At 48.3% G+C, this 25,032-nt stretch overlaps 1 protein-coding gene across 2 annotated transcripts in view; it reads right to left on the minus strand.

Annotated features, from left to right (window-relative positions):
* The window catches only part of ABTB2 (ankyrin repeat and BTB domain containing 2), a 129,101-nt gene that overhangs the window by 954 nt on the left and 103,115 nt on the right, over positions 1 to 25,032 (minus strand). For both annotated transcript variants that reach the window (XM_073541792.1, XM_073541791.1), the window contains exons 4-16: positions 20,851 to 21,003; positions 18,033 to 18,198; positions 17,648 to 17,737; positions 15,920 to 16,021; positions 15,698 to 15,794; positions 15,368 to 15,503; positions 13,039 to 13,265; positions 12,409 to 12,587; positions 11,053 to 11,158; positions 10,683 to 10,785; positions 10,388 to 10,478; positions 8,490 to 8,558; positions 7,672 to 7,785 (exon numbers count right to left, since the gene is read on the minus strand). In XM_073541792.1, coding sequence (XP_073397893.1) covers positions 7,672 to 7,785; positions 8,490 to 8,558; positions 10,388 to 10,478; positions 10,683 to 10,785; positions 11,053 to 11,158; positions 12,409 to 12,587; positions 13,039 to 13,265; positions 15,368 to 15,503; positions 15,698 to 15,794; positions 15,920 to 16,021; positions 17,648 to 17,737; positions 18,033 to 18,198; positions 20,851 to 21,003 — 1,633 coding nt within the window. The remainder of the gene's footprint in view (positions 1 to 7,671; positions 7,786 to 8,489; positions 8,559 to 10,387; positions 10,479 to 10,682; positions 10,786 to 11,052; positions 11,159 to 12,408; positions 12,588 to 13,038; positions 13,266 to 15,367; positions 15,504 to 15,697; positions 15,795 to 15,919; positions 16,022 to 17,647; positions 17,738 to 18,032; positions 18,199 to 20,850; positions 21,004 to 25,032) is intronic.

Consider the following 25,032-nt stretch of genomic DNA (forward strand, 5'->3'; position numbering starts at 1 on the left):
ATGTCTGAAAAAAAAGTTTGTAAAAATTAATACATTTATTGTTCTTATACTGGAGCTCTGCGAGGACTTGTTATTTTTGCACCCCAAACTGTAGTTTTTAATTTGGGGTACAGTCAGTGTTTTTGATAGCCTGTCTATAAAAATATATAATTTAGTTGTTTGATGATGACAGAACAGTAGTGACATGGGGAATCATCTTACCTGGTCACATTTAATGAACACAAAAAAAAAAAAAATAGTGGAATGTGGGGTGTTTTTTTGGCCATTAAAGGGAACCTGTCAGCAGGATTGTGCCCAGTAACCTACAGGCAGTGTCAGGTCGGCGCCGTTATACTGATTACACTGATGAAATCTGTCTTGTGGTTGTTGTTAATCTTTATTTTCAGTTTTGAGTTAATGATATGCCCATGCTCCAGGGTGGCCTGTGGGGGTCTTCATGTCCTGCTCTGCTTATGTATTCATCTGTATGGCTTCTGACAGGTCTCTAATCCCCGACATGGACCGGCCTCCTACTTTGTATAGTGGCTACCTGTACAGACTGAGGGGGAAAAAAAAACCCTTCTGCAGACAGACGCCGGTCGTGGCCCCCTGCGCTGCAACATACTCGCATGTTTAGTGTCCTAATAATAACTATTCTTGATGTTACTGAGCAAGAAAAAAAAAATCAGTTTGAAAATGGCGCCTGCACAGTAGCATCTACCGGTGTGTATAGAGATCTGATAGTTGCTGTGGCGCTGTCTTGCTGGAGAAAAAAAAAAAAAATGTCCTCCTCCAAGATGGCGCCGCCCGTGTCTGTGCAAGAGCAGCTATCGGATAACCGCTACCGCCATTTTCAGAATGATTTTTTTTTTACTTAACAACATCAAGAATAGTTAACTGGACACTAAACATGTGATAATGCGGCAGCGCAGTGGCCACGGCCGGTACCTGCCTGCAGAAGGGTTTGTTTTTTTTCGGAAGGATGTACAGATATTCATTATGCAGACTAGGGATCAGCGAGCTGTGAGAAGCCATACAGATGAAGCCCCCCACCCACAGGCCGCCCCCGGGGCACGAGCAGGTCATTAACTCAAAACTGAAAATAAAGATTAACAAGAACCACAAGACAGATTCCATCCCCAGGTATCAGTGTATTCGGTATAACGGCGCCGACCTGACGCTGCCTGTAGGTTACTGTGCACAATCCTGCTGCCAGGGGCACTTTAAAAATGAAATTTTGCCATTTATTACCATGAAGTTGAAAAAATAAAGTTCGAGCCTCCACAAGAAGGGGCCGAGAACAGCAGCTTATCTCACACTCTGCAAAACAAATGTTTGCTTTATTTTTAGCATTTTCAGGGTATATTTAAAAACCACCATGGTTACTTACCGGTAGCCGGTTTTTCCGGAACCCATGACAGCACCACATGAGAGAGGGATCCGCCCCGCCAGGACAGGAACCTACTGAAACATAAGGGGCGGCACCTCTCCCCCGCTTCAGTTGGATTACAGAGCATTTGAGAGGACTCCCCGGTTAGTTACATTTTTATCCAACACCACATCACACAAATACACCCGACTATTGTGCACACCCAAACGGTGAAAAAGGGGGGGAATGTACGGGTGCTGTCATGGGTTCCGGAAAAACCGGCTACCGGTAAGTAACCATGGTGGTTTTCCCTTCACCCATGACAGCACCACATGAGAGATTCTGGAGACTTCGAACACCTTAGGGAGGGACCACCGCTTGCAGCACCCTTCTACCAAAGGTCAAGTCAGCAGAGGAGGACAGATTTAGTCTATAGTGTCTAAAGAAAGTTGAGGGTGAGGCCCAGGTAGCGGCCTTACAAATTTGCTCTATTGATACCTCTGCTTTCTCAGCCCAGGAGGTCGCCACGGCTCTGGTGGAATGAGCCTTGATGCCGTCAGGAACCGGGACGCCACTAGCTGAATAGGCTACACTAATGGCCTCCCTAATCCATCGGGCAATAGTCCCCTTTGACACTCCATAACCTTTCCTAGCACCCTGGAAGGCTACAAATAGGGACTGGGACCTCCTCCACTGGCTGGTTATAGACATATACTCTACTAGGGTTCTTTTAACATCTAGGCTATGAAACTTTTCCTCCCCTGGGTTTTTCGGATTCTCGCAAAAGGAAGGGAGGACAATCTCTTGGTTTCGGTGAAAGTTAGTTACTACTTTCGGCAAGTAAGCAGGGTCTGTTCTCATAACCACCCTATCCTGGTATATCTGGGTATATGGTGGGTTGACTGAAAGGGCCTGTAAGTCACTAACTCTACGTGCCGACGTTAGAGCTACCAAAATGATGGTTTTTAGGGTGAGATTTTTAGTTGAAATCTGCTGTATGGGTTCAAACGGCTCCTTCGTGAGGGCTTCCAGCACCAGATTTAGATCCCATGGAGCTATTTTTGGTAAGGAAACTGGCCTAGATCTGTGGCAAGATTTTATAAACCTGGCTACCCATCTGTTTGCCGCTATATTGCAATTGTATAATGCACCCAGCGCTGAAACCTGCACTTTGAGGGTATTAACCGCCAGGCCTAGCTGTAGGCCTGCCTGCAAGAACTCCAAGATGGACTCGATTGGGGGTTCTTGACCTAACGGTTTTCTCAGGAATTGTAGGAATTTTTTCCACGTTCTGCCATATATGTTGGTTGTTATTGGTTTCCTACTTTTCATTAGAGTAGTCACTAACCCCGGGGAAAACCCTTTATCTCTCAAAAGTGACCTCTCAAATTCCACGCCGTCAGATGGAGCCCCTTGACTTGTTTGTGGAATATCGGCCCCTGAGCTAACAAATCTGGAATCTCTGGCAGTACCCACGGGTCCGAGAGAGACATCATTTGTAGTAGAGAAAACCACGGTCTTTTCGGCCAGAACGGGGCTATGAGGATTACTCTGGCTTGCTCGTCTCTTATCTTTTTTACTACTGCCGGGATTAACGCTACTGGGGGAAAGGCATAGCTCAGCTTGAACAGCCACGGGATTTGTAGAGCGTCCACTGCCCACGGGTTTTCCCCTGGGTTTAATGAGCAGAACCTTCTCACTTGCCGGTTGCTTTTGGTGGCAAAGAGGTCGATCACTGGCTGTCCCCATAACTGTACTATCCTCTGGAATATTACACGATTTAGGGCCCACTCTCCCTGTTTTAACTTGTTGCGGCTTAAAAAGTCGGCTTGAACATTTTCTGTCCCTTTGATATGCAGGGCTGTCAGGGAGGCTAGGTGTTGTTCTGCTTTGAGGAAGATTCTTTTGGCTTCGTCCATTAGGGAGTTTGACCTTGTCCCTCCCTGGTGGTTGACATACGCCACTGCCACCCTGTTGTCTGACATAATTCGGACGTTTTGACCCTGTAACCTGGGAATGAATGCCTCTAGGGCCCTGTTTATCGCTCTCAACTCTCTTAAGTTGGAGGAAGCTTTCTGCTCTATGTGACCCCAGGACCCTTGGGCCATATGTTCTCTCAGGTGTGCCCCCCATCCCGAGGAGCTTGCGTCCGTCAATATTACATCGGGCACGGGCCTGTGCCACAAAATTCCCCCCGTTAAATTTGTGTCGTCTAGCCACCAAGTGAGAGAGTCTTTCACCCTTTCGGAAAGTTCCAGCTTCCCTTCTAAACGCCCTTTCAATCGTCTCTGGGCTGACAAGATTTCCGCCTGCAGTTGTCGGGTATGAAACTGCCCAGTTGACCGCAGGGATACAGGCTGTTAGCGTGCCCAACAGGGACATTGCCCTTCTTAGGGTCATGTGAGGATGCTGTATTGCCGTAAGGGTCATTTCTCTCACCTTCTCTAGTTTTTTCTCTGGCAAGAGACAAACTTGACGGTCGGAGTCCAAGACGAAACCTAGAAACGTTTGTTTCCTTAGGGGTTGAAGTTTTGATTTTTTTAAGTTTACCATCCAACCCAGTCTTTGCAGGGTCTCTGTTATCTTCTCTACCTGATGTGCGCAGTGATGTTCTGAATTGCCAATGACCAAATAATCGTCCAAGTAAGGCACCATAATCACATTGTGGATTCGAAGGAAAGCTGTCATTTCCGCTATTACTTTTGTAAAAATCCTTGGCGCTATGGAGATGCCATACGGAAGAGCTGTGAATTAAAAATGCCTGAGGTCGCCCTGGATGTATAGGGCTACCCTCAGGTATTTTTGGTACTCTTGGTGTATCGTGATATGGTAATAGGCATCCTTCAAATCGATTACGGCCATGAAGCCGTTGTGGTCAGGGCTGTGGAGTCGGAGTCGTGGAGTCGGAGTCGGAGCTCATTTTGGTGGAGTCGGAGTCGGTATAAAATGGACCGACTCCGACTCCTAAAATATATAATAAATTGGGTACAGTAATTCAATGCAGGATGTGCTGAATATTTTTTCATAGGAGTTTGGGAAAGTTATGAAATGTCCTATAAATGGCTGTTCTATTCCTGATCTAAGGCTACATTCACACACAGCGTTTTTCCTGTGTTTTTTGAGGATACGTTTTTCAGCTGCAAAAGCTGATCATCTTTTTAAAAAACTGCATCACCTGAAAGGTTTTTGAGCTCATAGATAATGTTTTCAATAGCAAAAGCAGATTAGAAATCTGCTCTATCTATCCATTTATCCATATCTGTCTATCCATATCGTATCTGTACCAAAAAGAATGAAAACCGGGTAGTACACCAATATATATTCTGTTCTAGCTAAATATCTTGATTATTGGATCATAAAAATGATTAAATGTCTGAGGTTCACATTGTACTACAATAAATTTTTCACTTAAATATAAGCAATATGTGTGGGAGTCGGAGTTGGAGTCGGAGTCGGTGTAAGGGAAATTGAGGAGTCGGAGTCGCAGGTTTGGCTTACCGACTCCACAGCCCTGGTTGTGGTGTAACAGCTTTATGGCCGAAGTCACTGATTCCATTTTGAATGTTTGGTTCTTGATCCATTGATTGAGGCGCCTGAGATTTATTATCGTTCTGAAGGAAAGGTCGGGTTTTTTTATTAGGAAGAGGGGAGAATAGAACCCCCTTCTTTCTTGATCTTCCGGGACCTCTACCAGAACTTGTTTCTCCAATAGCCCTAAGATTTCTGTTTCTAAGGCTGATTGCTCTCCTGGTTCCTTCCTGACGGGGGTCACCACAAATGAAGCTCTTGGATACTGGAAGAAGGGGTTTTAGGCCATTCTTTATAACTTTTAGGATCCAATTGTTGGCCGATATTTTCTCCCATTCTTGGGAAAAGAGCCTCAATCTTCCCCCCACAGGAGGGCTGGTGTCATTGCAGGGATTTTTTGGCGGTTGAGGTATTTCCCCCAAACATAAACCCTGGTTCTTTCTTCCTCTTGTCGTCCCACCTTTTCCGTTCTCCCGGGGGACGGCCTCGATTGAACCTTCCCCTCCGAAAGGGCGGTCTCCTTTGATCACCCATGAACCTGGGGAAGCCCTTCTTTTTGTCACCGGCTTTTTCTAGTATGTCATCCAGGTCTTTTCCAAACAAGAACTGCCCATCACATGGTAATGAGCATAATTTTGCCTTAGATTGAATGTCCCCAGGGCAGCCTTTGAGCCATAACGCCCGTCTTGCGGCATTCGACAGCCCCGCTGCTCTTGCTGTTAACGTCATCGAGTCGGCGGAGGTGTCCGCCACGAAGGCGGCAGCTCCGTGTAGTAGGTACATTTCACCTAAAATTTTCTCCCTTGGCATTTTTGAGACCAATTTTTCTTCCAGTTGTTGCAACCAGACCATTAATGACCGGGCTGTGCAGGTGCCGGCTATTGCTGGTTTCAGACCCCCTGCCGCTGCCTCCCAAGTGTGCCTTAGGTATGAGTCCGCTTTTTTATCCAAGGGATCTCTCAAAACCCCTGAATCCTCCAGGGGCAGGGCCGACTTCTTGGAAGACCTAGACACTGCGGCGTCAATCTTTGGGACTTTGTCCCAGATGTCCATGTCCTTAGCCTCAAAGGGGTATCTTCGCTTTGAAGAGGAGGGAAGGCTACCTGACTTCTCCGGTTTCTTCCACTCTCTCTCGATTAGGGCCTGAATTTTGTCATTGACCGGGAAGGTACGCTTTTTCCTTTCTTGTAGGCCGCCAAACATCACATCCTCCAGTGATCTCTCTACTTTCTCCTCCTGTAGGCCCATAGTGGACCTGATGGCTTTAAGGAGAGCGTCCGTATCTTCCACGGGACAGCAAGGTCTGCCCCCCGCATCACTGTCTGAGGATGAAGATGACCCGCGCTCAACTTGGTACTCCGAAGAGGAGGAGCCTGACGAGGAACTCGGGGAGGCTTTCCTACTCTTACTTTTCTTTTTTAATAATTTTTTAAGTGAGCCCTGTACCTCCGACTTAATTATTGATCTGAGGTTTGTTGCCAGGCTCGGTGCCTCTTCAGCCATAGTCCACTGGATACAGCTGACACATAAGTCCTTTTGGTAGTCCTTTGCTAAAGGGCTGTGGCATATGGCACATACTTTATTTTTCTTTTTGCATGTAGCTTTTTTGCCTCCCTAAAAAAGGAAAAGACATAGGAAGCCCTATTACAACATTGTCTACTTTCACGGAGATCACTCACCACCCAGGAAAGACCGATACCGGGCTCTGGGGCTGCGAAGGAGCGTGCGTTCTGCGATCTTTTGACCTCGAGGAATCCCTCGATCGGTGACTTGGACGGCTGCTGCTTTTGCCGCTCGAGCGGCTCTTGCGACCCGAAGCTTGTGAAGGGGGCAGAGACAATGGGGACGGTGAGCGATCCTCCTGAGACGCCATTGTCACCCCTGCAGCCGCTTCTGCTCCTTCTTTAAAGTGAGTGCCCCTCATTACCCCTCCCCCCGCGACCGCCAGCCGCTTCTCCTGGCCGGCGTCATGATCGTCGCGTCCCGATGACGTCAGCGGTCGCGCTCCCAGAATCCTCTGCGCTGCTGACGTCGGACGCCGATCTCCGCCCCTGGCTTCCCCTGCAAGCAGACGAAGGACGGGCGCGCGCGCAGGGGGAGGGCAGCACGTGGAGGAACCTCCGAAGGGAGGACATCGGGACGTGCCCGCACGAACCCGGGGCCCGGATCAGGCAACACCCCGGGGACTGCGCTACCAGCTGCCGACGGCCGGCGTCGCAGGAAAGTAAGCCCTGCAATTTAAACGCCGGGACGGCCCTGGGTCTTTCATCCTGACAGGCGCCGCCGCTGTCAGAGGGATTCCTTTCCAGGACAGGAACCCAACTGAAGCGGGGGAGAGGTGCCGCCCCTTATGTTTCAGTAGGTTCCTGTCCTGGCAGAGCGGATCCCTCTCTCATGTGGTGCTGTCATGGGTGAAGGGAAAACTAAAGGTAAATTAATTCCCCAAAGCACCAGTCAACATTCTTCAAACCTATTGTGAAACTACAACTCCCAGCATTCCCTGACAGGCTACGTTGCCGGCTCCCGGTTTCCCTTATGGGAGGCTTCGCCTTATCACTAGAGGGTAAAACAGTTTGCTGCCCGTAGCAACCAATCACAGAGCAGCTTTCGTTTTTCTACAGCAACTTAAGAAATGAAAGCTGCGCTGTGATTGGCTGCCTCGGGCAACACTTTCTATCAGGCCATAAAACATGAACTGGCGCCGGTTCCCCCACCCCCGCTGTGTACATGACACGCTTTGGAGGAAGGACCAGGATGTAATTCCTAAATGTGGCGGCCATGTTTTGTAGCCTTACCTTGGCGTATTTGTAGATACTGACGCAGTTGTCTTGGCCGATGTTCTGAGAGCAGACGATCTCGCAGTGACGTTGCAGGGCCTCCAGCTGAAAATGGCTGGCTGCGGAGAGGAGCTGGAATGGAAACACCATCATTTAAGATCTAGGGGACAGATGTCGCCCGTATTTACCAACAGTTCGGATTTTGCAAGTGGACCCCGTCCACACGTGGGAGATTTTTACTATATATCTATATTTTTTTTTTTCCTCCATATTGACCTGCAAGACAGACTTGCTCTATAATGGCCCCCATCGGGGTGTGCCGGCCTAGTGCGAAAGTGTCGTGTGAATAAGGGTCAATGTGCTGAGAGGTAGAAACCCATCTCATACAAGGGTTGGGGCCTACAGGACATACATACACATATATATCTATATATAATATATGGCGCAGGTTCAGGCGTTATGTTACAACAGCCGGTGCCTGAGTAACTGCTGCCACCAACCGAGTAACGGCGCCCGAGTAACTGCTGCCACCAATTGAGAACAGCGCCCAAGTAACTGCTGTCACCAATCAAGAACGGCAGCCGGCGCCTGAGTAACTGCTGCCACCAACCGAGTAACGGCAGCCGGCAAAACAAACTTAAACTGCTGTGATCTTAACTGCTTGGATGCCGCAGTCCCGATAGACATCGGCATCAATGTGGTTGAAAAAATAAGGGGGACCATGTTCCTTAAAGTGACGTTTAGTCATCTATAAATAGCAAAAATCCTGGATTATTGGATAATAAAAGCCAGATTAAAGCGTGTTTTCCCGTATATACCTCCGCACAGGCACTCACCTCCAGAATAGACGCGGTGGGCACTTGTATGGTCTCCGTGCCCCCATAATACAAATACTGCATCATCATCTGCAGAGAGAAGCGATCATCAGCACAGGTCAGGAAAATGTGACTGCAAATCAGCAGCGGATCCATTGATCACAGCAACCAGATAGCTTGTATCTGTATTCTGTTACCATGGATACACATTGGTCTGCATAGGAACTGTATACACAAAATGGTCGAAAAAAAGAAATATATCCAGTATTTATAAAAACAGCAGCCTTTCTGTCCATAGACAGTATGTGTTATTCTGCAATACCGGACGCTGCCTACAGACGCGGGTGGTGCTGTAACAGGTGCTAGTGCCAAGTTATTTTCTGGGCTGTCATGGGAGTGAGCGGCAAGAACTACGCACAAGGGGCAACTACGTCTCTAACGATGGCCATGAGACTGGTTCTCCCCCCCCGATCTTTTGTGGAGAAGTCCCCAATACCGCCGACATTGCCCCTGGCTGGCGGACACACATTGGGGCCCACGAGGAAGAGGGACCCAGCTCCATCTCTAAAGCGAAAGCAGTTTATCAGAGACACATGACTGGACTGCATGATCTTGCACAGGGGCCCTCTTCTGCCTGTGCCCACCCCCATCACCTGGACATAGTGGCCAGGTCCCATTACCATTGATACTACTGATAGGGGCTAACTCACATATGGCTGGGGGTCCAGCTGCTGGGACCGTTCACTCTCGGGTTCTCTGACGCTTCCAGTACTTGCAGTCATAGCATTCTGCATGTTATTCCCTACCCATAGTATAGGGAGTCTTTTTTTTTTTTTTTTTTTTTTTGGGGGGGACCCTTAAAATGACTTGAGGAAATGTTGCGTAAGTTTATAGGTTTCCAGTCCCTTTAAGAAAGACTGTACCAAGAGCGATGACGTCCTGGGATCTCATCTCCAGATTGCACACAGGTCCGAGGATGGGACGGTAATGATCGCTAACTTTTCCCCATCTGGAAAAACTGTCCGATGCAGAATAGCGTCTGATAACTGCGAGACACAGGAGGCCTGGAAGTCCCATCAGTCAGTGACCGAGAAGGGGCAGCTCCTTCCGTCCGATGCTCCAGCGGATCTCGCAGATTTCTTGGCACTGGCGCTAATGGAGACGTGACGAGGCCAAATCTGCCGCTTCTGTTCTGTCCTCTGTGACGGCCGCAACACATCTGGCTCTGACACCATCGCCGTGGACGGCTGGGACGGGAGTACAGGTACTATGGGGTCGGGAGCAACGTTCCCGAAGGGCAGAAGGATCTTGTGTATTCCAAGCATTTAAAAAAAAAAGCAGCTTACAGACAGAGACTGACCCGCCTGAGGCCATCAGGACTAACGGGGCCATCAGGACTAACGGGGCCGCTCCTGGCCTCCGTCTGGTGCATATGATGCCCTATGGTGCATACGGTAACCTTGTGGCCAATGTATTTGGATATTAAAATCTGCATTACAGAGAAGTCATCGCGGATGGGAGTTTTAAGAAATATCCACACGCTGTAGATAAAAATCCGCAGGGGAAGGCGACAGTCGCTGCAGATTGTGAATCTACAGGCTGTCAAATTATGGGACCGTATTTGAATTTCACTCTTTGCAACGCAAAGCAATAGGTGAAACCTGTGGCAAATCCAAAACGCAGGTGTCCGAGCTTCAACTCCCCGGTACAGGCAGAAATGAATAGTATTCCGCCTGCAGCCGCCACTAGGGGGTGCTCCCCTGCACATGAGTTACAAGTGAGGCTCCGTTATGAGCCCTAGGTCCCTATGTTGATGATACTCCACACAGGACTTATGCTCTTATTCCTTGTCCATTTCTCACTTTGTAAATCTACTTATTACATTTCTGGCATAAATATAAATTATTTTGTCTACACACCTGGAATACATTATATTTTACATCTGTGATTTCAATTGTTGTGCCACACGAGTCGTCCTCGTCGCCTGCATTGGTCATCAGAGATTTAAACCTGCAAAAATAATAAAACATTAGGTTCTGTAAGAGCCAGGTGGGATGAAAAGGCCTGAAAGGCTTTCTCTGCTTATTATGTCACCATGATAGGAGCTTCCTGCAGCCACCACTAGAGGGAGCACCCTGCATACAGATGGGTACAGACCTGTGATCTATGTGCAGTTAGCTCCCCCTAGTGGTGATTGTGCACGGTCACGATTACCTGTTGGAGGCAGTGACCAGCAGGACCTTGTGAGCGTAGAAGAGCTTCCCTTCCAGCAGGAACGTCACATCCGACATCTCCTTATTATTCAGGAAATGAGGATCTGCAGGAAAACGGTGTCAGTAAGAGGCTGGTCAGCACTGGATAGAGCAGGTGGACAGCTACCAAACCACACACCATGGGTCACAATAGCCCAGATACACAGATCAACTGACAAGACACTACGGGTGCGGCCCTGGAGAAATGGCATTACATGTTACTATTAGTCCTTATATATCCCCAACATATTCTGCGGCGCTGTACAGTTTGGAGAATTTGGCCAAGGAAAGAGCAAGAAACCAAATCTCCAATATGTTTACGGGTAACTTACCCAATCGTGCAGGGAGAGTCCTCTGCATCTCCGGGATCTGGGGCACTGGGCTGTCTCCATAGCAGTGTGCAAAGACGGCGGCCACCTGCTGCATCACAGAGTCACTCTGCCACAGAAAGCAAAAGTCCATTACATGTACAAGAAGACACAAAACTCTTCATTTACTGTGTACATATAAAAATAGTCTACATTACAAGTCAGTGACAGCACTGACATTACATTATTCTGCTTTATACCCCAGAGCTGCACTCATTCTGCTGGTGCAGTCACTGTGTACATACATTACATTACTAATCCTGAGTTACATCCTGTATTATACTCCAGAGCTGCACTCACTATTCTGCTGGTGCAGTCACTGTTTACATACTTTACATTACTGATCCTGAGTTACATCCTGTATTATACCCCAGAGCTGCACTCACTATTCTGCTGGTGCAGGCACTGTACATACATTCCATTACTGATCCTGAGTTACATCCTGTATTATACTCCAGAGCTGCACTCACTATTCTGCTGGTGCAGTCACTGTGTACATACATTACATTACTGATCCTGAGTTACATCCTGTATTATACCCCAGAGCTGCACTCACTATTCTGCTGGTGCAGGCACTGTACATACATTCCATTACTGATCCTGAGTTACCTCCTGTATTATACTCCAGAGCTGCACTCACTATTCTGCTGGCAGTCACTGTGTACATACATTACATTACTGATCCTGAGTTACATCCTGTATTATACTCCAGAGCTGCACTCGCTATTCTGCTGGTGCAGTCACAGTGTACATACTTTACATTACTGATCCTGAGTTACATCCTGTATTATCCTCCAGAGCTGCACTCACTATTCTGCTGGTGCAGTCTCTGTGTACTTACATTACATTACTGATCCTGAGTTACATCATGTATTATCCTCCAGAGCTGCACTCACTATTCTGCTGGTGCAGTCTCTGTGTACTTACATTACATTACTGATCCTGAGTTACATCATGTATTATCCTCCAGAGCTGCACTCACTATTCTGCTGGTGCAGGCACTGTACATACATTCCATTACTGATCCTGAGTTACATCCTGTATTATACTCCAGAGCTGCACTCACTATTCTGCTGGTGCAGTCACTGTGTACATACATTCCGTTACTGATCCTGAGTTACATCCTGTATTATACCCCAGAGCTGCACTCACTATTCTGCTGGTGGAGTCAAATACACAAGATGTAACTCAGGATCAGTACAGGATCAGTAATGTATGTACACAGTGACTGCACCAGCAGAATAGTGAGTGCAGCTCTGGAGTGTAGTCCTTGATCTGTATAAGATAATTATCTCCTACAGGCAAATAAGTGATTTTTACTTTAGTGGTCTTGAAGATGTTAAAGAGAAGCGACAGCCCCTCGGTAATAAGCTCCTCGTTATAATCCTCCTCTCTGATGGTGCAGAAGTCATGTAGTAAATTCTCCATGACGGAGTGGTGTGAATGAGAGAATGCCGTCCGCAGAGACTCCATCCATACATGCAGCTTCCATGGCACTCCTGCAATATATAGAAATAATGCTAATGTCCTCCAGAGCATGGCACGAGTACTCAAGTTAGCTGAGCAAAAACTGGGCAACCCTGAGGCGGCCCAATCATAGCATGCTATAAAGAAAACTGTTTTTTTTTAATTTAATGAAAAAAGGATCATAAAGCGATTGAGATATCTGGATGTAAAGGGGGGCTCCATTTTTTTGATACAAAGCTCCAAATCCCCTAATAAACATATAAGTAAATTATAAAGTTCTGCATACCAGAAGCTGCCACTGGGGGGAGCTCTTACTACATGCAACTTCTATATTCAATTCAATGTAGAACTAGTATACAGAGAGCTCCCCCTAGTGGCCGCTGCAGGTGTCTCATACATAGGTTAGTACATGACGTGGTCTCCTTCACATTCTGCCCACTCTACCCCCCCAATTATTTCAGGTTTATTTGTTGACAGACTTACCGAGGCCGTGGAGTTCTATGGTGATATCTAGGTAGCCGTGTTCTGCGCTATAGTACGTTGCCTCCTGCAAGGCCTTCATTCTGGTCTTACACAACCGGACGGGTCCCTGGTCGAAGCTCCCCATACTGGAGGTGTCACTGTCCACCCCCTCGGCCAAAATCTCTTCCAGGGATAGGACATCTCCGCTGCAGAGCTGAGGCTGAGTGAGCAGCTTCCTCAGGACGTTCCTAGAAAAGGAGGCCATAACCTTTACTACAGCCCCCGAGGAACGTCCCAGGGGGGTCAACGCAAGATCTGCAAAAGGGCCCTAAGAAAGATTAGCTTTTCTTTTCATACTATTTTTTATTTTATTGCATCTTTTGGGGGAAAAGTGACCAAAAACAGGGATAGGAACTTCTGATATATTTTTTTAATTTATTGAAGCCCACTGTTTTGGATCGGTGTATAAATAAGCCATGGGGCCTTCAGTAGGCTCCTGGCCGCCACGAGTACCCATCGGCATCCCGCAAATCATCTTACAGGAGTGACTAGGTCAAACTTGTCCGGTGGTGCTCTTTTATTCCCGCTTTGCCCCTGTTCCTTATTATGCAGATATAATGCTTATAGGTCTTACTCACTGATCCTCGGGGGAGTGTCTTTTGGTTGCTTTGCATAATTACCCTGTTAGCCACACCCTCATGTAAAGACAATAAACATTAACACTAATAAAAAAGGCCCATATCTCTGCAAACTGTATGGCGGATTTAGAAAAAATAAAACTGGATAATTCAGGGGAACGGCGGGAATAAAATAAGAGCAAAAACTGCACAATTTTGACCTGGTGACAGGCGCTCTTCAAATTCTTAGATATATTACTTGCAGTACCCCTACAGCGCACTAGATGGCAGTACATCACATACATAAATGCATTGTTTTCATTAAAGGGGTTGTCCGGGCTTTTCACATAATCTCAGTACATATCTGGGCTGCAGAATTATGACAATAAGTAATTTACTTTCTGTGACTAGTTTGCACGGTTTTCTAGATATTCTGAACAGAACATCCAAGGGGGGGGTGTTATGGCATTGAAATGAGAACTGGTCGTAATCTCCTACTCTACTCCAAACATGCCCTCTAATAGCATCAACCCCACCCTCCATAGCTACAGGCCCTCCCCGTCCACATGAAGACGCCCTCATCACACAGTGACAAATCCTCCCCCTCTAGCAGCCTCAGTGCAGAGAGCAGACCACCCAGCTGCTCCTCCCGCAGACACACGCTGAACAGTGATCTATGGAAAGTGAAACTAGTGAGGAGGGAAAATCGTCCTGTTTTCTGGGACAGGCTGCTCCCATCAGTGTTTGTGTCATTAGAGACACAGTGCTCACACACACTGCACCAAATCTGCTGCTGTGTGAAGACATCAGTGACACAGCTGTCTCATTCACACAGCAGAGGCTTTGTCACACAACAGATTACATCAGTGACTGCCATCCCCTGTGCAGATTAGAAGCTGCAGACCCCCATCACTGGCCATCACACAGTCTGTTCTCACTGCTGCCAGCAGCCTGGGACAGTGAGGGAAGGAATTACTGATAATGAGTTATGTATTGTAATCATGGAGTGGCCCAGAATACAGGACGATTTTCCCTCCTCACTGATTTCACTTTCCATAGATCACTGTTCAGCGTGTGTCTGGGGGAGGAGCAGCTGGGTGGTCTGCTCTCTGCAGTGAGGCTGCTAGAGGGGGAGGACTTGTTACTGTGTGATGAGGCTTCTTCATGTGGACGGGGAGGGCCTGTAGCTATGGAGGGTGGGGTTGTTGCTATAGAGGGCATGTTTGGAGTAGAGTAGGAGGTTACGACCAGTTCTCATTTCAATGCCAGAACACCCCCCCCCCCTTGGACGTTATGTTCAGAATATCTAGAAAACCGTGCAAACTAGTGACAGAAAGTAAATTACTTATTGTCATAATTCTGCAGCCCAGATATGTACTGAGATTATGTGAAAAGCCCGGACAACCCCTTTAATCTCAGGTCCCTGCTCTGCAGAGCCCGTGGTCCAGTAATAAAAAAAGATCAGTCTACAGACAGGGGGTGGATTGTTTGGTTATGTCAAGCGTTTCCGTAGTTAAGTCAAAGTTATTACAGGGATTTGTTCTTACAGAGGGGAATATTGAGGCAAATGCATGAAAACTGTCTTAGGAAGAAGAAAAAAAAAACAGCCATTGATTCCTAAAGCAGCCAATCAGAGCCCAGCTTTGACATTTTCAGAGCAGTTTGGAAAATGAAAGCTGAGCTCTGATTGGTTGCCATGTTTTGATGGAGAAGGCCATAGCTTCAGTTTTCACCTGTGCCCGTGGGCAGCTGAATGGCTGAAGCAGTTCATGTCTTCGTGAAGCGACGAGGACACACGACCGGCCTCCAGCATGTTCAGTAGAGGGTCAGCTCCTCTGTCCAAAAGCAAACTGACCAGTTCGTAGTTACCTGGAGAAGGAGAACACCATTGATCAGGAGTCACAACACAATAGTGGTCGGACATAGCACCTGCCTCTTCGTCTTGGTTGGGTGTGTTCGGTCCTGACGCCTATCCTACCCTCCCCTTCCAGTTTGCCATGGAGAAACTGTGTTCTCCCCCCTCATCGGGTGTAACCATGGTTACACATGCATGTGCGTGGTACCTGCCGCAGACGCCAGCTGTAGGGGGGTTTCCGCGTAGTTGTCTTCACTGCTGTCCACCGCTGATCCCTCCACGTGGGCACCGGCATCTAGGAGCAACTGCAGGAAAGACGAAAAACAGATCGTATGATCGGCTCCGCTCCATGGCGATATATATATCAGCGCTCCGATCTCGCGGCTCTCACTCTGTGAAAATATCATAATTATTAAATAGCGCAACTTACCTGCACGACGGAAATGTGACTATGGAGCACGGCGAAGGTTAAGGCTGTCCAGTGCCGAGTGTCGGGGTGAACGGAGGGCTGTCGAGGGGAAATGCCTGGAACCTGGAATAACAAGGTATTTGTGCTTATCTAGAATATTCACAAATCCTCTGCTATAGACGGTGACTGGAGCGGTAGTGAGCATGTGCAACCACCAGTACTATAGACAGTGAATGGATTGGTAGTGAGAAAGTGCCACCACCCGTACTATAGACAGTGACTGGAGCGGTAGCGAGCGTGTGCGACCACCAGTACTATAGACAGTGAATGGAGTGGTAGTGAGCGTGTGCAACCACCACTACTATAGACAGTTATTGGGATTGTCATAGATAGGGTCCTGGAAAATGAGAAATGCCTTACCGTGGCTTCCAGGTTCACATAACTTGGCCATTTTATGCGCTAAACTTTTTCAATTTTTCATATTTCTAATGCAGTAATGCAGTTCATTTTTCATATTTTATGTTTGCATGCTATGGCGCTACAGTGTGCTTCCTTTTTAGTTTGAATAGACAGTGACTGGAGCAGTAGTGAGCGTGTGCGACCACCACTACTATAGAGTGAATGGAGCAGTAGTGAGCGTGTGCGACCACCACTACTATAGAGTGAATGGAGCAGTAGTGAGCGTGTGCGACCACCTCCTATAGACAGTGAATGGGGCGGTAGTGAGCAAATGCCACCACCTCCTATAGACAGTGAATGGAGTGGTAGTGAGCGTGTGCGATCACCTCCTATAGATAGTGAATGGGGCGGTAGTGAGCAAATGCCACCACCTCCTATAGACAGTGAATGGAGTGGTAGTGAGCGTGTGCGATCACCTCCTATAGACAGTGAATGGGGCGGTAGTGAGCGAGTGCAACCACCAGTACTATAGACAGTGAATGGAGCGGTAGTAAGCGAGTGCAACCACCAGTAGTATAGACAGTGAATGGAGCGGTAGTAAGCGAGTGCAACCACCAGTACTATAGACAGTGAATGGAGAGGGACATATTTAGTGGGATTTCTTTAGTATTCCTGATTCTTAGAGATCTGCCGTGGATCAGAACTTACTGACGTTCACAGAGAAGCTTCTACACAAGGCAAATCTCAGTGATATGTAAAGTGTTGGGAAATTTGGGCTTTGATAAGCCACAAGAGCCGCAGCTCTGCTTCTCCTGAGCCGGCGACTCCTCACAGGGCGTCGGAATAAGACGTCTACCATGTTGTGTTTGGCCTTCAGAAGGCAGCGGAGACTTAATTACCCTGCGAGTCCTTACATGAGATGAGAAGGATCTGATTAATTATTCTGGATAAAGCAGGAATATTGCGATCTATCTGCCTGTCTCATGTCTACCCATTAACCCTGTAATTAAGTAATGTTGGACCCTCGCGTAAGGAGAATACAGATCCAGTGAGGTCTGCTCGGTGGTCCCAATGACGGAGAGTTGTGGATACATATAGGGGGCGCTCTCATCTAAAGTCTATGGAGTCACTAGCTCAGCTATCTCCATAACTCCCATAGACCATAGTGGACAGGACCACAGGCACATGTGGCTACTAGAGGGGGTAAAGTGGGTCAGGGTTTTAGAGACGGGCGAGGGGGTGCGCACCAATTTTTTTGCCTAGATGCTTCCTCTAATCCTAGTCTGCCCTGTAACATTCCAATTGAATATCCGTAATTCCTCCCCTTACAGTAACAGATGGTTCTCTTACAGCGACGTCCAGATCTGCTCCAGCCTCGATCAGCATCTGCACCATGGCTTCATCTCCGGCAGCACAGGCGTACATCAGCGGGGTCAGACCCTGGAAAACCACAGACGAGGTCAATGCAATGACCCTGACATTCTGTTACACAGAGGACTATCCCCTCCTCAGATGGAATAGAACTACAAGTCACAGCATTGCTAGCAGAAAAGACAACTTGTAGATGTGTGTCCATACACAACTTTACAGTGTCTGCCCTTATTGGACAGGGTCGGACTGTGTTGTGACGACCCTAATCCACAAGGCAAACAAGTAACAATCGAGTTATAAGGAGAGCGGACAGGTCTCTTTTAAGCCCTTAAGAAAATAAAAGAGAGTGATGGCATCTCTTCACCTGGTCATCCATAGTGTTAATGCCTTCGGGCCCCAACGCTCGCACAGCCTGGGGGATAAGGTCGGTGCGCCCACAGTTGAGCATTCGGAAGCCCAAGTCCTGCTGGAACCGTTCAGTGGCCGCTGCGGCATCCAGACGTCTGAGGCAACTGACGCAGCACTCAGGCCTGGGAGTGGAGGAAATATCGAGAAATGCAAGAAGTGTAAATCGATGCTGGAATGCAAAATAAGGGAAGGCACAAAACACACAACAGAGCACACCGTCCCGGATCGAGCAGGACTGACCCAAATTTGAGGCGTTGTCCCAGGTGGCCGGGGTAAGTCTCAACCTCAGCTATATCTGGCTCCAGAAAACACAGATATAGCTGAATACAGCAGAGGATCTTTAATCCACTATTTAGTCTGGGTACAGACTCAGGGACCTTCAGGTCACATTTAATCCTCAGGTCATGCGAGTTGGCAGCCAGGCACCCATGCAAGGGGAGTTTGTGTGGGAGAATGTACTATGGGGTCATCATACTATGTGCGGGGGAATGTACTGTGGGGACATCATACTGTGTGTGGGGGAATGCACTGTGGAGACATCATACTGTGTGTGGGGGGAATGTACTGTGAGGACATCATACTGTGTGTGGGGGAATGTACTGTGGGGACATCATACTGTGTGTGGGGGAATGTAATGTGAGGAGACATCATACTGTGTGTGGGGGAATGTACTGTGGGGACATCATACTGTGTGGGGAAATGTACTGTGGGGACATCATACTGTGTGTGGGGGAATGTACTGTGGGGACATCATACTGTGTGTGTGGGGGAATGTACTGTGGAGACATCATACTGTGTGTGGGGGAATGTACTGTGGAGACATCATACTGTGTGTGGGGGAATGTACTGTGGAGACATCATACCGTGTGTGGAGGAATGTACTGTGGGGACATCATACTGTGTGTGTGGGGGAATGTACTGTGGAGACATCATACTGTGTGTGGGGGAATGTACTGTGGAGACATCATACTGTGCGCGGGGGAATGTACTGTGGGGACATCATACTGTGTGTGGGGGGAATGTACTGTGGGGACATCATACTGTGAGGGGGAATGTACTGTGGAGACATCATACTGTGTGAGGGGGAATGTACTGTGGGGACATCATACTGTGTGTGGGGGGAATGTACTGTGGGGACATCATACTGTGTGGGGGGAATGTAATGTGAGGAGACATCATACTGTGTGTGGGGGGATGTACTGTGGGGACATCATACTGTGTGTGGGGGGATGTACTGTGGGGACATCATACTGTGTGTGGGGGGATGTACTGTGGGGACATCATACTGTGTGAGGGGGAATGTACTGTGGAGACATCATACTGTGTGTGGGGGGAATGTACTGTGGGGACATCATACTGTGTGGGGGGAATGTACTGTGGGGACATCATACTGTGTGTGGGGGGAATGTACTGTGGGGACATCATACTGTGTGTGGGGGGAATGTACTGTGGGGACATCATACTGTGTGTTGGGGGAATGTACTGTGGGGACATCATACTGTGTGTGGGGGGAATGTACTGTGGGGACATCATACTGTGTGTGGGGGAATATACTGTGGGGACATTATACTGTGTGTGGGGAATATACTGTGGGGAGACATCATACTGTGTGTGGGGGGATACACTGTGGGGACATCATACTGTGTGTGGGGGGAATGTACTATGGGAAGACATCATACTGTGTGTGGGGGGAATGTACTGTGGAGACATCATACTGTGTGTGGGGGAATGTACTGTGGGGACATCATGCTGTGTGCGCGGGAATGTACTGTGGGGACATCATACTGTGTGTGGGGGGATGTACTGTGGGGACATCATACTGTGTGTGGAGGAATGTACTGTGGGGACATCATACTGTATGTGGGGGAATGTACTGTGGGGACATCATACTGTGTGTGGTGGAATGTACTGTGGGGACATCATACTGTGTGTGGAGGAATGTACTGTGGGGACATCATACTGTATGTGGGGGTATGTACTGTAGGGACATCATACTGTGTGTGGGGGAATGTACTGTGGAGACATCATACTGTGTGTGGTGGAATGTACTGTGGGGACATCATACTGTGTGTGGGGGAATGTACTGTAGGGACATTATACTGTGTGTGGGAATGTACTGTAGGGACATCATACTGTATGTGGGGGTATGTACTGTGAGGACATCATACTGTGCATGGGGTAATGTACTTTGAAACCATCATACTGTGTGTGGTGGAATGTACTGTGAAGACATCATGTGTTTTGGAGAATTTACTGTGGGGACATCATACTGTGTGTGGAGTTCATGAAAGCAGTACCATGCTGTGTGCTAACTCTAAAGGACTTCACTAGGAGCCATATTTCTGTGTGGGCACATATAAAGCAGTGGGCGAAGTTAGAGAAGTGGTTTAGTGAAAAATAGAGATTACTACGGTCTTTCAAAGTTGTGAGGCATCACCCACCTGACAGAAGGTATCATACCCCTAATGAGGGTCCAGGTGAATGGTCCCGGGGTTCCACACCCCAGTTGAAGACTTGGCAGAAGGACCAGAGGTTCTCACACCCCAGATAAATTTGTATCAATGTGATGGCATGTTGGCAACACCTAGCAGTAATGGCCAAACACTCATGGACTCCAACTTGTGGCAATCATTTCCACCACGTAAGAGACCAATGTCAGAGAGAACACTCTGTCGCAGCGCCGTCTAAGTGGCTGCTCCCTTGCAATTAAACCTTGTGTTGTTGGCCATTTATGATAACCTTCGGCCGTTGCTGATGATGGTGCTGGGACTTACTTCAGCTGTCGTGGTTCACAGTCCAGTCCTGGGAGGAGTAATCTTGCCGTCTGCCGGATGTCATCGGCGTCCACAGTCAGGCTGCGGCGATGTTCTGCGTACGTGATAGCCACGCGCATCCACTCCATTAGTGGGGGCAACAAGATGAACGGCCTGAAAAACAGCAGCATGGTAGCATGGATAGTGCGGCTCTGGCAGGGGAGGTAGACCTCATCCTGCTCTTTTTGGGCTTATGAAAGGGGTTTCCTTAAACTAATGGATGCAATTCTAGCAAAAGCCGAGCTATGAGAACTATCAGAGTTTCGGGATTTCACATAAAAATGTTCCAATTCACTGAAAGCAAGCAGAGATTTTGTAAATGGTAATAAGGGCAATTCCAAACGGGCAACGATACGGCGTTACATGTTGCAGGCGGCATCGCCCCAATCACCCCCAGGCAACATGCGGCATCTAGTCTTAGGGGCCCAGTATTTGCTTTGGTTGGAAATGTCAGGGATTCTTTATACCAGCTCATAAACTTACAGACAAAACCCCATTATGCCACAAGTCTGCCCCCAGCCCCGCTGACAGAAGCCTCGGATTTTGTAGGTTTGCGTTGCAGGCCCCGGTGGGTTTGCGCAGGGCCACCTCCTGCTGACTGCCCGCTCGTACTGGCACAAGACATGGAGGGGATTGCTGACGTTTAATTGCTCCGTGGTCCTGTAATTTAACAGCCTCCCTCTCTCCGGGCAGGAATTCCAGGGACGCTTCAAATGGAATTTCAGCCATAAATTTACAAGTAAAAGTTTTCTGAGCAAATCTGGAAAAGGCCCAAAAATGAGGGGAAGCAGGTAACAAAGAGAGAGAGAAAAAAAAAAGAGATCCTAGAAAAAAAAACTCAAGATGTTTTACTTTTCTAAAAATTCCATTATATTGTCAAATTTGACTAAAATCCAACAAACCTGCTTCCTAAATAATATATCAAAGGCAAAGTATAGCTGAGGGAGCTATGGCCACCTCTAGGGGCGCTGTGGCTACAGTCACTGTAGTCGGCACTGGGGGCACTGGGGCTGCAGTCATCATAGTTGGCACTGGGGGGCACTGTGGCTGCAGTCACTGTAGTCGGCACTGGGGGCACCGTGGCTGCAGTCACTGTAGTCGGCACAGGGCTGCAGTCACTGTAGTTGGCACTGGGGCTGCAGTCACCATAGTCGGCACTAGGGGCACTGTGGCTGCAGTCACTGTAGTCGGCACTGGGGGAACCGTTGCTGCAGTCACTGTAGTCGGCACTGGGGGGCGCTGTGGCTGCACTCACTGTAGTTGGCACGGGGCTGCAGTCACCATAGTCGGCACTAGGGGCACTGTGGCTGCAGTCACTGTAGTCGGCACTGAGGCTGCAGCCATTGTAGTCGGCACTGGGGCTGCAGTCACCATAGTCGGCACTGGGGGCACTGTGGCTGCAGTCACTGTAGTCGGCACTGGGGGCAATGTGACATCGTGCGCTCCCGTGGAGCTGTGATAAAGGTCTATATATAGATTGAAACGCGTCGCTGAACACACTCTCCCCCTGGCACGTGTCCATGGGTCGCCCTCCCAGGGCTGTGGGGTACTCGGTACCGGGCCCGATGAGCTTCAATAGGAGATGTCACGGCAGCTGTGACCCGGCCCGTGGCCCTGGGCGCCCATTGTAATAGGGGTTGTTTCAGTGTGCTTATGGTGATGAAAGTTTATAAGTGATTCGTGACGCCACCTGTGGTGTTCGGCAATGAAGGTGTTAAGCCGACGCTAAAGACAGATCCTCTGGGACAGATGGTGTGGTGCAGCAGTGATGGTATAGCCCTCCACAGGCAGGGCTGGAGTCCCAGGGCAGAGTAAGTGAAGTGACACGTAGATGGTGTAGTGTCAGGCGCAAGGGATGTAGCAGTGCTGGGCAGGTTGGCGTATGAATAAGTGGAGGACACCAGGGCATGTAGTTCCAAAGCTTTACTCACAGTCTGTTGTACAAACAGGTGCCTGCCTTCGTGCCGTGTCCTCCGGGTCAGGGACTCAGTCAACCTCCAGGCCAGATGGAATACTCCTGTCCAACACTCCGCCAACATGTGTCTTTCTGAACGTCTCCTCTTATATCGCCTTTAGGTGAAGTACTCTCAGTACTGAGTTACACTGGAGTTCCTCCTGTCAGATGTTCTTATGAACTCTACTTGTACGGCAGACAGCTGTAGCCTGCTTCAGGGACTCCTTGCTACTGAGTCCCGGCTCACTATCCAGTTGCTGTTGTGCCCCCAAGTCTTGTGTGGGAATAAAGTGGTGACAACTTCTATTCCTCCGGTGTCTGCTGCAGGACCATTAGTATCCGTACAACCTCGGGGACCGGGCCCCGGCCTTGCGCTTAGAACTTCTAGGAAGGGTTCTCTTCTAACCCACGTCCTCTGTTCTCTTTTACTCCTCACGTTCCGCACTGATCTTCCTCTCTATGGAGAGTCAGGCTTCCAGTCTACGTTGCTCTCTCTCTCTCTCTTCCTTTCCCATGCCAGCAGACCCAGGTCACTGGGATCTGCTGCAGCACTTCCATCCATCTATCCCTCTCTCCGGGGATCTTCTTCTCTCCAACTCTCTAACCAACTGACTGACTGACCCATCCTAAACTCTTCCCGCTCTTTGTAATGTCATCTAACGCCACCCACCTCCCAGCACGTTTCGTGTTCCAAGCAGGGAGCCACCAATGGGTGCTTTGCTATACTCCAAGCAGGGAGCCGCCGAAGGTGCTTTGCTATACTACTGTGTTGTGTGGGATGCAGGTGTTGGAGTGTGGTCAGGAGTCTCCACCTTACCTGGATGGTGAGATACCACACTTCAGGAGGAGGTGCAGTACCTCTGTGGCGACTGAGCCTCAGGGGCGCCACATCCATGTTACCTGAGGATTTTTTTTTTGCCTTTTTCATGTTTTAAATGGGTGAATAAAATTTTTTTGAGATTTTAAGGAGCTGGAACACTTTTTTCCTATTGCTCTCGTCGATTGCACGCTGAAGTCAGCTGCCGGCTTCAGAAGAGGAGGCCGCACAGCAAGGGAGAGGAGGCAAGGTGAGTATAACCTATTTTTTTTCTTCTATGAGGCAGCATAGGGGATATACAGTGGCCCACAAAAGTATTCACACACAGTTTTTTCAAGGGTTTGCATCAGTTCTTCTGAAGAACATGCCTACAACTGTGAACATTTGGTTTTCTTTTTATTGTGAAGCAAACAACAAATAGGACAAAATAACTGAAAACTTCCGTGTGCATAACTAATCACCCCCTAAAGTCAGTACTTTGTAGACCCTCCTTTTACAGCAATTACAGCTGCATGTTGCTTTGTCTCTATGGCTTTAAACATCTTGCCACTGGGAGTTTTGCCCATTCCTCAAGGCAAAACTGCTCCAGCTCCTTCAGGTTAGATGGTTTCCTCTGGTGAACAGCAATCTTCAAGACTGACCACAGATTCTTCATTGGATTAAGGTCTGGATTGTGACTCGGCCACTTCAAAACATTTACATGTTTCCCCTTAAATCACTTGAGTGTTGCTTGAGCAGCATGCTTTGGTTCATTGTCTTGTTGGAAGGTGAACCTCCATCCCAGTCTCACATAACTGACAGATTGAAACAGGTTTTGGTCAAGAATATCCCTGTGTTTTTAGCGCCATCCATCTTCCCGCTAAACTCAGACCATTATTTCTGTCCCTGCTGCCGAAAAACATCCCCACAGCATAATGCAGCCACCATGTTTCACTGTGGGTATGGTGTTCTTGGTGTGATGAGCTGTGTTGGTTTGGCGTCAGACATAGAGTTCATGGTCTTCATGGTGTAGTTTGGAGAACTCCTTGGTCTTGATGGTGTAGTTTGGAGAACTCCTTGGTCTTGATGGTGTAGTTTGGAGAACTCCTTGGTCTTCATGGTGTAGTTTGGAGAACTCCTTGGTCTTCATGGTGTAGTTTGGAGAACTCCTTGGTCTTCATGGTGTAGTTTGGAGAACTCCTTGGTCTTCATGGTGTAGTTTGGAGAACTCCTTGGTCTTCATGGTGTAGTTTGGAGAACTCCTTGGTCTTCATGGTGTAGTTTGGAGAACTCCTTGGTCTTCATGGTGTAGTTTGGAGAACTCCTTGGTCTTCATGGTGTTGTTTGGAGAACTCCTTGGTCTTCATGGTGGTGTTTGGAGAACTCCTTGGTC

Source organism: Dendrobates tinctorius, unplaced genomic scaffold (genome assembly GCF_039654945.1).
Source record: "Dendrobates tinctorius isolate UK_male_01 unplaced genomic scaffold, ASM3965494v1 ptg000124l, whole genome shotgun sequence".
Taxonomy (NCBI): Eukaryota; Metazoa; Chordata; class Amphibia; order Anura; family Dendrobatidae; genus Dendrobates; species Dendrobates tinctorius.